This window comes from Opisthocomus hoazin, chromosome 2 (assembly GCF_030867145.1).
Source record: "Opisthocomus hoazin isolate bOpiHoa1 chromosome 2, bOpiHoa1.hap1, whole genome shotgun sequence".
In the NCBI taxonomy this organism is placed as follows: Eukaryota; Metazoa; Chordata; class Aves; order Opisthocomiformes; family Opisthocomidae; genus Opisthocomus; species Opisthocomus hoazin.
Genome location: NC_134415.1, coordinates 110,452,314 through 110,465,880, shown reverse-complemented (window position 1 = coordinate 110,465,880; position 13,567 = coordinate 110,452,314). Strand labels below are relative to the sequence as shown.

General features: G+C 36.3%; 1 protein-coding gene across 1 annotated transcript in view; it reads right to left on the bottom strand.

The window, feature by feature from the left end:
- The window catches only part of SNTG2 (syntrophin gamma 2), a 323,296-nt gene that overhangs the window by 156,733 nt on the left and 152,996 nt on the right, over nt 1–13,567 (bottom strand). The window contains exons 3-4 of the mRNA XM_075410732.1: nt 7,875–7,931; nt 7,716–7,773 (exon numbers count right to left, since the gene is read on the bottom strand). Coding sequence (XP_075266847.1) covers nt 7,716–7,773; nt 7,875–7,931 — 115 coding nt within the window. The remainder of the gene's footprint in view (nt 1–7,715; nt 7,774–7,874; nt 7,932–13,567) is intronic.

Genomic DNA, 13,567 nt, shown 5'->3' with positions numbered 1-13,567 from the left:
GATGGCCCCAATAACGGCAATGTTAGAATGGAAGGATACAGGCTCTTTAGGAAGAATGGGCAGGGGAGATGAGGAGGGAATGTCACCCTCTAGGTCAATGACCAGCTGGAGTGCATGGAGCTCCACCTGGGTCACACTCAACGAGTTGCAGTCAGTGGCTCTATGTCCAAGTGGACACCAGTGACAAGTGGGGTTCCTCAGGGCTGAGTTCTGGGAACCGTGCTGTTTAACCTCTTTGTCAGCAACATGGACAGTGGGACTGAGTGCACCCTCAGCAAGTTTACCGACGACACCAAGCTGTGTGGTGCAGTTGACACACTGGAGAAAAAAGATGTCACCCAGAGGGACCTTGACAGGATTAAGAAATGGGCCTGTGCGAACCTCACAAGGTTCAACAAGGTCAAGTGCAAGGTCCTGCACATGGGCTGGGGCAATCCCAAGCACAAATACAGGCTGGGCGGAGAATGGATTGAGAGCAGCCCTGAGAAGGAGGACTTGGGGGTGCTGGTTGACAGCAAGTTCAACATGACCTGGCACTGTGCGTTCACAGCCCAGACAGCCAACCTTATCCTGGGCTGCATCAAAAGAAGCAAGGCCAGCAGGTCAAGGGAGGGGATTCTGCCCATCTGCTCCGCCTTGTGAGACCCCACCTGGAGTCCTGTGTTCAGCTCTGGAGCTCTCAGCACAAGAAAGACACAGACCTCTTGGAGCAGGTCCAGAGGAGGGCCACAAAAATGATCCAAGGAATGGAGCACCTCTCCTGTGAGGAAAGGCTGAGAGTTGGGGCTGATCAGCTTGGAGAAGAGAAGGCTCCAGGGAGACCTCATAGCAGCCTTCCAGTAACTGAAGGGGGCCACCAAGAAAGCTGGAGAGGGACTTTTTACAAGGGCATGTAGCAATAGGACAAGGGGTAATGGCTTCAAGATGAAAGCGGGTAGATTTAGATTATATATAAGCAGGAAATTCTTTACGATGAGGGTGGTGAGGCACTGGAACAGGTTGCCCAGAGAAGTTGTGCATGCCCCCTCCCTGAAATTCATAGAATCATAGTTTGGAAAAGACCTCTAAGATCATCAAGTCCAACCATCAACCCAACACACCGTGCCTACTAACTTGTTCAACGCCAGGTTGGATGGGGCTCTGAGCAACCTGGTCTAGTGGCAGGTGTCCCTGCCCATGGCAGCGGGGTGGAACCATATGATGTATAAGGTCCCTCTGAACCTAAACCATTCTATGATTCTACGACATAAAGCCTCCCTTTATGAAAGTACATAAGCAACTGCCTAAATCTAGAGCTGGACAGTTAATTCATTGCTTCTGAGTTTTAGCCAAGCCAAAGGAATGAAAATAGATTTCAAATTGACCTAAAATGGGAATGCTTTTGTTTTCTCTATAAAAATGATTTCTGGATTCATCAAGCTCTTAAATACTATTAAAAAAATTTACACAAATTTTACAACAAAACAAAATATGAAAGTGAAACTTACATATATTTCATCCTAAATTTTCTTCTGTCCAGGAATCATTTATGAATAATTTTGATGCATAAAAATATGCATTTCATTAACAATGAAAACATTATCATCTTAAAAACATTTACTAGACCTGATTTTAAGTATATGCCTATTCAGTTAAACATACACTTAAAAATTAAGTCTTTGCATCCTTCTACCCAAAGAATTCTTTAGATTTACGTAAAAAATGTGTCCCTTGCATTAGGATTTAACCCTCAAAACAAATCCCAGTAGTTTAAATTGTTCTAGAAATTCAACTCAAGAATTCATCCACCTATACATTTCTCACTAAATATACAACAACTGCTATTTGTATAACAGGACTTCAAGTATGTTCTCGATTGAATAAAAATACTTTCCTGAATTGGAATCAAAATACCTTCCTTTTACTTGTGACTGATCTTTGACAGTTCCTTAAGATGTCCTTTTTACTAAGATTTACTGCCTTTTGCAGCCTGCCTAGTCTCCACAAGACAAAAAAAGAAATCAAAAATGCTCAGAAGGTTCTTCTGTGTCCTCTGAAAACAAATTTAGAAATGGAGGCATAGGTCCAAGAGAGAGAACAGGGAGCAGATACTATCTTCAGACAGCTTTGCAGTAATAAAGAAAAAGAACACTGGCAAAGATAATTAAAAATTAATGATAGAAAACATGAATAATCCTAAAAAAATACTGCAGAAATTTTTAAGTGGTAATAGGAAATAGTGTACAAATATTAAATACCATTCAGATACAAATGTCTTATGTTCAAATGAGGCCTTATGTTCAAAGATGGCCTTGTGTTCAGTCTTCACCTTCATTAACTGTGCTGGTTTCAGCTGGGATAGGGTTAATTTTCTTTCCAGTAGCTGCTGTGTTTTGGATTTAGTATGAGAAGAATGTTGCTAATGCACTGGACATTTTTAGTTGTTGCTGAAGAATCAAGGACTTCTTTCCGTTTCCCACATTTGGCTAATGAGCAGGTGTACAAGAGCTGGGAGGGAGCACAGCCAGGCAGGCTAATCCAAGCTGGCCAACAGAAATATTCCACACCACAGACGTCATGCTCAGTATACAAATGTCAACTGGTGGGGGGCAGGGATCCATGAGTTCTGCAAAGCCTGCTCAGGGACATACCGTGCAATCCGTCATTTGGCAGTGAGAAAAACTATTGTGTATCACTTGTTTGCGTATTCTTTATTATAATTATTATTATTCTTTCCTTTGTTGTCTTGTTAAATGGACTTTATTCCAACCCACAAGTATTACTTTTTGTCCATTCTCTTCTCCTTCCCACTGGGGGCAGGAGGAGCGAGTGGCTGTCTGATGCTTAGCTGCCAGCTACCAGGTTAAACCATGACATTAGCATAACGCAAATTTTTCACCCATTCTAATTTCCTTATAAACGCAAATACCTCCATTTGGGCTCAACTCATCCTTAATCTTGACCTTGCTGGCTCACTGGAATAAATCTCCAAGGCTGACGAAGCCAAGGTGAGTACAGGTGTAGAGATGAAGAATATCAGGTATGACTACACCACGCTGTGCAGCTTGACTGTTATCTCACGTCACGCTCACCGATTTATTCAGACTAGGCTTGGTTACCCTAAGTGTACTACCCTTGTGAATGACTGGAGTCAACACAGAAAAAAACACCTGTGAAGAAAGTATCACATATGTTTCCATTCTAAACCATCTTTGCTTGGCATATGAGTGTAAATGAAACTGTTAAAAGCCCTCATCAAACTGACACCATGTCCTCCAAACAGATGGTCCCAAATGCAGGCAGGCAGGATGTGATATTTGGACACGGTCTGTGTTTGCAGAGCACAGGGTTTTAAGCCAAGAATGTTTCAGCGGCTGAACGTCCGGAGTTTGTTCCAATCCTGCCAGGGTATACGGCATCCCCAGTCAGAAATGAACTAAACACAATAAAATAAAAGATTTTTCAATACAGCAGAATGTGAGTTATAAGTCACCTTTTATCACAGAAGCTGGGAAAATGCTTTCAAATTAAGGATCCAACCATTTTTGGCTCTCAAGAGAGGACCTTTTTGAAACTGGCAAAATGCAAACTATCCATATTCCATTGGGTTTTATTTAATTTTATATAACTATTTTCACCACGCCTCAGTGAGCTGAACCCACTGTTCTGTTTCATCGTTGCTGCTTGTCTAACTCCACATGCTATATGAGATACGAACAGAGCTCACGGCAGTAGTCAGATCATTGCAGCAGGTCTCATGAAAATTGCATCAAGGTGACAAACTGTGATTGCTAGCTTGATAACTCTGCAATACAAAACAGAAATTTGATTGTTTCATGTTTATACAATTAAAATTACCAATACTATATGCAGTAAGTCACTTGTACTTATGATGCGGTTAGATCTCAAAGTCCATTCATTTTTACAGTCTCCATCCTATAGATTCCACAAGTCCATAAAGACTTTAGTAATTAAACATGGGAATAACAGGTAACAGAGAGAAAGATGTAAACACATGAAAGCTCATACACTTTATCCATATATTGTGTCTAATGATTTTTTAAAGTATATTCAATGGATTTGACAAAATTCCTTACAGATTCACTGTACAACAAGACTGAACGATCTGCTTCCTTTCAAAGTTCAGGATATGCATTTACACATCTCTGAGAACAGGACTCTACATCTATTTGACTGTAAACTTACTGCAGTTTTTACCATAAATAGTTAATACTGATTATAACAGATATATAAAAATAATACATATCTAGAAGCTATTAGCACATCACCAACTATTGTACAATGACTGTACAACTATTGTACAATGATAGAGTACAATGTACTCTGTCTTAAGCCAGTTTCAAAAAGACAATACAGGAAAAGCAATATTCTATTAAATTACATTGAAAAAAACTCTAGAAAAAGCATGAACTGTCTTAGAAAATCTTTCTGAGAAGCTATAACATCAACAGTACCTTCTCACAATCTGGGAGATTACTAGTAATGTTCCTCATCTGCTGAATCAACTGGATGATTTGATATATTGATATATTTGATATATTGATATATTTGATATATTGAGAAAAAATCCTCGCTTTGGAAGTGAAAAAATTACCTACGGCATTAGAATTACTCTGTAGCTAATTACATTGCTTTACTTTTGAACTCACAAATGTGTTTGCATTTATTTGTTCTCATTTTGTGTGGGACAAGACTTTTGTCTCTCTGAAATTAGCAAAAACTTTGGTGATATGAAAAAAATGTAACCTTTGTTAGAATGGAAGACAGAACCCATGGAAAAACATACAAGGCCTAAACTTGGTGAAGAGTCATTGGCATTAGCAAAACTTTCTCTTACTTAACAGCATTGAGGAGGGCAAGTGCTCAGGAAGAACTCAGGATATTCTTTACTGTGATTTGTAACACTTTGGGTATTGGTCTCCAGCACTGGATGACCATTTAATCGTGTCTTTGAGAAATGTAAAGCTATGCTCTTGAATTGAGTTTCTGGGTGTTTCAGTGAACTTGTTCAGGAAAGTCTTCTTCAATAGAGTGATCTAGGACACCTTAGTTTGAAAGTTTTAAACACAGTGATCACAGCTGAGAGGTCTCTAAGCCAAAGCTGTGAGCATAGTATTTATTACCATTGTTGCTACAGAAGTGCTTGTGTTGAACAATGAAATCAAATACAATTGAAACATTCACCCCATCTCAAAAACTGAAGTGCAAATGCCTTCAGCTGCTGCTTAGGTCAATACCAACAAAATAACTTTTGCTATACTTGAAAAATTCAAAGACTACAAAAATAGCTGACTAATTACATTTCTTAGGATAGCACAAAGGTTGTAGAGATCCAAAAAAAAAGCAACTGTTTAATTCTGTTACAATTCTAGCTTTGTAACTATCAAACAGTATTGTATCCAAACAAAGTAAGGTTGGAAATATGATTCTGCAGTGTTGTCATATAGCAGAACATTAAATTTCACAAAAAGTATCACAGCTTACGAGACATTTTATGAAATCAGTAATTTAGTCAGTAAGGAGAATTTTACTCAGACAAGTTCGGGTATTTTACTCAACGACTCAAAATAGTAAAATCCTTCACAGTAAAATTCCTGATAAGAAATCTCTTTTTTATCACGTAACTGATGTATTTTCTAACGTATTCCATGACACATTTTTTTTTTCTAATTCAAATTCAGTATGTTTGCTTGAAGCAGCAACTAATCTCACTGCTTAATTCAAAGCTACCTTTCAAACTAGCCTATCAGTTTCACCTTTATTAGTACCTCTGTATAATGAAAGTCCATTGGTGATTTATTCACATTATGAACATATAGATGTTCAGTCCAAGATCTATTTGAGCTAAATCTGAGTCTCATGTCTCTCTCACGCTTAATATTTCCTCTCAGTATATCCAACACAAATATTTTTCCAGATCTTTTATATATAAATATATATACTTAAGTACACATATGTGTGTGTTCATATATATATACACATAAATATGGGGAGAAAGAGTGCGCATATTTTCAGAAAACTGTTGTTATTTTCCCTTAAATAATATTACCAGACTGTTTGTTAAAACACTAGGATCTTAAAACAGAAATAATCCCTCAAGGTCATGTGAGGTAAATTTGGACATATTCTCTTTATTACTATTAATTATCAATTAAATATGATACTATCAAAGTAAAGCTGTGAACAGTCTTTGTTATTATCTTTTACCTATACTGAAAATTGTAGTTGCACTTGTTACTACACAAATAAATGTATTTCATGGAAAACTACCTACAACGTACAAGACTGCAATAAGTGTTTTACATATAAACTCACTACTAACCTCGATTAAAAGTACTACGTCCTAAGAGGGGAGGAGATAGCTTTCCTTGTTGGTGATTATTTTCCTGAATTACTTTCCTTAGACCTGAATGCTTATATTAATTTTATTATTATTATGTATTTATTTTCTTGGTATGGTTTATTATGCTATGTATTCAAGGAGCCTATCATTGTTCCATATACAATAGCACAACTGACATAAAAACACATTCTCTTCCTCACTGCAGAAAGAGTATCATAAAAAGAATTATCATTATGAAATATATGTAAGTACTGCACACAGGAAACTTGAAGCAGTCTTTCCGACAGAATACTGGCATAGCCAATCCCCTCAATATCTACTAGGTACCAGCTGAAAATGGGTTACCAAGTTTGGGTACTAAATTTCAAACAAGCTAAGGACCCACTGAAAAAACACAGAGGAGAAAACCAAGCAAAGTCTGTGATCACATCAGTACCTCTGAGTCCTCTAAGCAGCAAGAAATGCACTGAGGGTCACATTACAGTGCTCCGTCTTTTCTTGATGGAAAAGTTACATGAAAGTGGTAGATTTGCTCTAGAGAAGAGAGGAAACACATAGACGCTTCTCATTGAAACACTATAAATCTTCAAATATGTAAAAAATGCCTCAGCAAAGAAAAGAACAAACTGGTCCCTTTGTCCACGTCCACCAGAGAAGAAAATACGACTGTTTTCGATCAGCCAAGGTCCCTAGTTCACGTTGCAAGGCACTGTCCCCCCATGTGCAAGGGTTCTACTTTCCCTTCCGGAAGGGCCTTTTGTTTTCCAGAGCAGTTCTCCACCTTGCGAAGATCAGCCCAAGGTCTGACACGGCCCCCCAAGGCTCCCTTTGCCAGATAAACATCAGTGTAATTCTGAACTGGGATAGACTACACTGACTTAGATCTTGTGCTATCATCACCATAACAAACACTACAAATCACTCTCTGCTAGCAACTCAGCACAGTCAGTCATACCATAGAGCAGTGAAGTACTGTGTGGGGAAAAAAAAAAATATGTCTAGTTTGTATTTTTTTTACCCTCTGGGTTATTAAAGTGAAGTACATCAATAGATTTCCTATGTCATAGTTTTATTTTCACAAGCAACTTCAAATATTTTGTTTACAACACAACTGTCTTACTGCAGTAAAAAGCGTGTTTTCTGAAACTATTACTTACCAGTAAAATTTCAAGCACAGGTCCTAAAGACTTGAAATGATTATAGATCTTAAATTCAGCACAAAGGCATTTGGACATTTATAGAAAGGCTTAAACATTGTACGAGGCTGAAAGAATAAGCCATACATATGTTTTAATTCTTAATTTAACGAGCATTTAATTTTTTAAAAAAGCCCATACATACTACAGTATTCTATAAGTAAATAATAAGTTACCTGCTTGGTCTTTAAACATTTTTGATATGACGACAGGCACTTTGTGCTCAGCACCACCCTGTAAAAGAAGCGTATTAGCCGTGAGATCACAGTTAAGACTGAAGTGAAAATTAAAAGAAAAACTGAAAATTAAAAGAAGAAACGAGAAGTTATCCATACCTTTATGCTTAAGCCCAAGCCACCAACTGGTTTTCTACGAAGTGTAACAGTTCTGTGCTTTAAAAAATTGTAGAAAAAATAAACTTAGGTGAAAACACAATATCTGAATAAGCATAGAAGATGTTTCTAAACTGGTTTTTACTTTTAAAAAAATTAATTCTCAAAGTTATTTTAAAATCTGAGTTACCAAGTTCAGTTCTGAAGTATCATTCAATACTGATTTATAGGCACATATTTAATTCCTTACCATAGAGAGGAGAACTTGTGTGTGAATTGTGCATGCAGACTTTTAGTATGTTTTTCTAGGGCTGAAGTGATATTCTTCCCAAACAGAAATTTTTACATGCTTTTGTTTTGTTTTGACAAACATTTTAATGAGAAAACTATATAAAGAGCTTTGAGATGCGCATTTTCATTGCTATCACGTATGCATGATATTTATTCTAATTTTTCAATCATAATTACCAATGTTTTCTACTCCTTATCTTCAGACGTATAGCAATTTTTTGCAGCATATGCCAAAAGACTTTTAGTGATAGTCTGCTTCAAATTGTTATTTTCTTACATTTCATGTTTAAGTGCATGAAGATGATAAACTTTTATCAATATTTATCTACAACAAGCTGTCATATGTTTAAAAGTATGCTGAATTTGACATTTCATTAATGTGTAACTCTTGGTGCCTGACAACATAATAACAGCACTTCATCTGTTGACAATAATTAGAGTTGAGGGGAACTTGTTTGCAATATGCTGAACAGTACTGCATAGCATGCCATTTTTAGAATAATTCTCGAACATATGAGATGAAATATTTTTTCTTTTTATGTGCATCAGAAATTATATGAGATTATTCCTATATGTATACTTCCTGATTATTTTATGATTTCACTAATTGAGACAAATGTAAATTTTTATTTCAGCAGTTAAGCCCATAATCTTACAGTAACATGTTAATTTTAGGTGTTGGTTTTTTTTCTAACACTCACCTTACTAGATATATGTTCATACTGATGCAGGGGAATGGGGAACACAATAAATCATAAATTTCAGGAGGGTAAAACTAATCCATATGGTAAAAAATTTAAGAATACTTTCATACTTTTTCAAAACTTCTCTCTTCTGTTCCTATGAACATTATACTACACCAGTCTGCGCAAAATATGGAAAAGCTTTGTATGAAGACACATCGTACCTGACATATCAAAAGATTTATATGATTCAATTTCAGATTATATAATTCAGCTTTATTGAAATCTGTGCTAATTCAAATTGTTTCTTCATTTTGAACTGCATCAAAACTTTTGATCAAAATTATCATACGCACTGACAAAGTTCAGATCCAATCTGAATGAGAAGTCTCTACCTTTAAATTCAATGACTCATTCCCAAGAGACATTTTCTAAGACTAAATCCTGTCTGCTTATTTAATTCATGTTTCTCTCCACCTATACTTAGACCCTGTAAACAAATTATCCCAATATATCTCATCACATATGGATGATAGAATAAATATTTTGACAGTCTAGATTGCTTTAGCTTCACTGGACAACAAATACAAAACCACTACATGGATAACTTTAGTCATTTTATAAAAGACAAGTACAGTATTATTTATTGGCATCTTACACATTCAACTACAACTAACGTGTATTTTTTATATGGTTGATGGGTACATTTCAAATGATAACATTGATGATATAATTGAGATTGTAGCCCTACAAAGCAATCTATTTGCATGACATTGTAATAATCTTGATATTTGTATTTTCATAGTTCATAGCATTGCTTATTACAGAGCTTTAAATATTCCTATTAAAAGACATGCAAAAAATTCCTTCTTTTAAAGATGTTCAAATTGCATAGTAAAATGCCACAGGCTGAGCATGATCAAGTGTCATAATCAAGATCATCTGCACAAACCTATTTCAATCCTATGCTCGTATATCATTTGCTACAACTATGACTAGCAGTCATACAAGACCAAACATCACATTTTATTTTCTATAGATAGATTTTTGTGACTGATTTTTAATTGAAAAAAAATCTGAACCGTGTACAATTCGAGAATATTAGAAGAAAGCTAACACTGGGTCAATATTGATAACGTGTAAATAGAGCCATGGATCTTCATTATACGACAATGCTTTAAGGTCAGATGATCATAAATCTGGCAATGAACCACCCATTCTATAATGGAATAACAGTAAAACCAGTTCATAGGGATTTAAAGAGGAATAATTTTAAAGGGAAAAGCTCTATAGGAAATAGTTTTTCAAATGACACGTATACTCACTATGAAATTTCTAATATTGATGCAGAGTACCAGCGTTGTAATAACTCTTCTAAGGCAGTGATCTGACATCCCACAAAAACTTGATTAAAAACATTAAACTATTCAAAAAAATATGGTGTATTTTAAGCACATATAAATTGTCTAGCTAAAAGATCCCAAATCAAAATGTAATTGAGATAAAGCTACTATTTAGTGGATATGCTTCTTGTGGGATAGTGACGGTACCCGCATTATTTTTGAAAAAAATCAGTGATCTGAAAAAAAAAATTGAAATTAATTTGCAACCATGTTTGTAAGGTACAACGCTTCTAATAAGGTAATGATGAACAGGACAGGTTCTAAGTACGCAGCACTTCAAGGTCAAGGTCATTTAAGGTCATCCTTGTAAAAATGAAAACAGCTCAAACACAGAAAAGCACTGTCTGGCAAAAGGTGGTCTTGCAAAAACCATAAACATGCTGAGTATGAGAAAAACCCTATGTTCCTGTAAAAAGGCACAGCCAAAAACACTAGTGTAATCCCACATCATCAGGAGACTACTAAGAAGGAGCAAAGAGACTATAAATTATTTCTGTATCTGGAAGTGACTTTAAATAATACACCCAGTTCTGATACGCTCATTTTGAAAATGATGTAAATAGATTAGAGAGGTAGCAGGCAGGAGCCAGAGGAACACCAAATAGCTTGAGAGATTTGTGTCGCAGTGAAACAGATGCCCGGAGTTAAATATATCTAGCTTTTTTAAAGCACTTTTCAGGGATGATCAGGCACAGTTTTAAAGCATCTTCCTTGGCAGAAGATGACCAAATTGTACAGACAGAAAATTTCAGTGACTTGAAGTGGAAAACATACACATTCAGCCTGTAGACACAAGACAAGATTTAAACTTTTGTAATATGGCACACCACAACTGGATTTTTAAAAAAGCTTTTAAAAGTACTATTTTTTTAATAGTAATACAGCCTTGAGACCTTACAGTGTACAGATGTTTCTTTTTTTTATCTTTATTTAAAGCAAGATCTGTCATATTATTTCATGAACATAAATCTAACTTAGTTTGAAATGCAGTATTGCTAAAATACTTAAGGCTTTTTTCATGCTAGTAAGCAGTATAGTATTTAGGTACATCCACATCAATGAAATCAGTTTCACAGCCTGCCACAAATATCGTCATTGTACAGAGCAAGAATGGAGGCACAAAAAGATTTAGGGACAATTAATTCTGTTTTAGTGATTTGAAATGCGTAAATGGTTTTTCTAAGCATTCATATGAACTTTACCTGTTCAAAGTATCTTGTTGACCAGCTTCAGCCTTAGCTTAGAACGTTCATCATTTTAACACATCATAATTTCACGCTAGAAGGTGAGAGGCACCTAATGCCTGATCAGCAGTGTTAATTTGGTGTTAGCTGACATACACGACACATCTAGGATCATATCGCACCTCTATTTCAGAGGAAGGATCATTCCCTGATGGATATTGAGACTACCCTCTTCTTGTAACCTCTCAACTCATTCCTTGCATATTTTCCAACATAAAAGACAACACAAAGCCAAGATACAAGTGAAAATAGCCTGCATATTTTTAACTTTCTAATATTTGACTTTGCATCTTTAATTTAAAGAAGGAAATTAAAAAACAATTTTGGGGGAAACCCCACAAATTCACATGGTTTGCTATCGGCTAGTTTCTATTTAGTCCTTCATTTGGACCCTTAAATCCATAATTCAGATGCTCCTTATTAGAGCCAAAAGAAAAATTGTGGGCAATTTAGAGGAAAAAATCTGTGGTTAATTTAGAGGAGATTCAATATTAGACAGCTGCTGAAGGCCAGACACTACTGAATTCAATTCCAGGTTCTGTAGGGAAATGTGCTAAATGGTAATTATTCTCCTTCAGTTGATCTCTTCTCTCTGTTCCCTCTAACTTATCCTGTTGTGGTCCCATTCTCTTCTCAGGACCTTTCTTTGCTTTTGTTCTTCCCCACCTTGTAACTCAAAATTCAGGAAGGTATTTTTCACTTCTCCTTCAAACCAAAGAACAGACTATTTATCTTGCAGTTCCAGTCTCACAAGCCATGCCTGTGCTAAAACAAAGCAGGCTGGAGGTTTTTCTCCAGCAGCGCAACACAGTAAATCTCCCGTCCACACTACTAAATTTTCCTTCCTTGAAAATGTTATGTCTACATCCAGACTACCTACCCGGTGCCCTACATGGCACATGTCATCTCCTGATTTGGTCTGAGGCACTGTTTAAGAGAGCTATAACTGACATTGGCGAAAGCCAAGACAGAGAGAACACCAACACCCAGCACAGACCACTTGGCACAAATTACAGCACAGCCAGGAAGCGCACTCACACGCAGTACAGACAACTGCAGGCCAATGTGGAATGTGGGCTACGGTTGCGTTTTGTTTTCTGGTAGAGATGAAGTCACCTAGACTCTGTATGATGGATCTCATAATAAACAAACAGAAAGAAAAAGAAGACCAACATACATTAACTACACGCACAGATTTAAATTAAAATATTTCTAACTACCCTTACAAGTATTGGTAGTATCGGTACTCATGTACAATAAACACATGTAACATAAAATACATCTTAGTATTACAATTTACTTAAATTCTGATAGAAAAGCATGTAATATTCTGACAGATGTCATGAAGTCCTTGGCCCAGAGAACATAAAAAATTTTTTGCTTAACATACTCTAAACAGTGATGCATCTATGGCTGGCACTATAGATACAATTTTAATAGTGTCCCACTAATAAATTATTTTATAAACTACATAATGAATATATTAATACTGGTACAAACATTCTTATAATTGTGAGTCAAAAGTTTAGACAAATTTAGGTTTCATGAAAGCAAATTCAACTAATAACCCTATCTGCCAAAGGAGAATTTGCTGGTTGTGCACACGAGTGACTATTGGTAACCCAGTTCCTGAATGTAGACTACTTTACCGGTAATCTGTCTGCTTGCCTCTGCTTTTTCCTTCAAGCTGTCAGCTGTGCGGAGTTGGAAGGAGAAGACTAACTGCCGATATGTTATCAGCAATCACTTGTATTAAAACCTAATCTTTATACAGACGTCGATTAAATGCCCAACTGACAGGTTTCAGCACTGTTAAGACCACTTTTGTGGAAACAGAACTGTGTGCACACACAGTATGTTTCAAATGTCGTCTAAAATAGAGAGCTGGTGTTCATTTACAGAGGTGACCGAATAAAGTTTCCATCAAATATTTGATTCCAGGCATGTACATTGAAATTAAACTGACATTTTCATAAAATGATCTATAGGGAACAGAAATCAGCAAGAATGTTGATGCCCAACCACGTGTGTAAAGCAAGGAGGCAAAGGCAATGATAGAAGCAGATGCCTGGCTG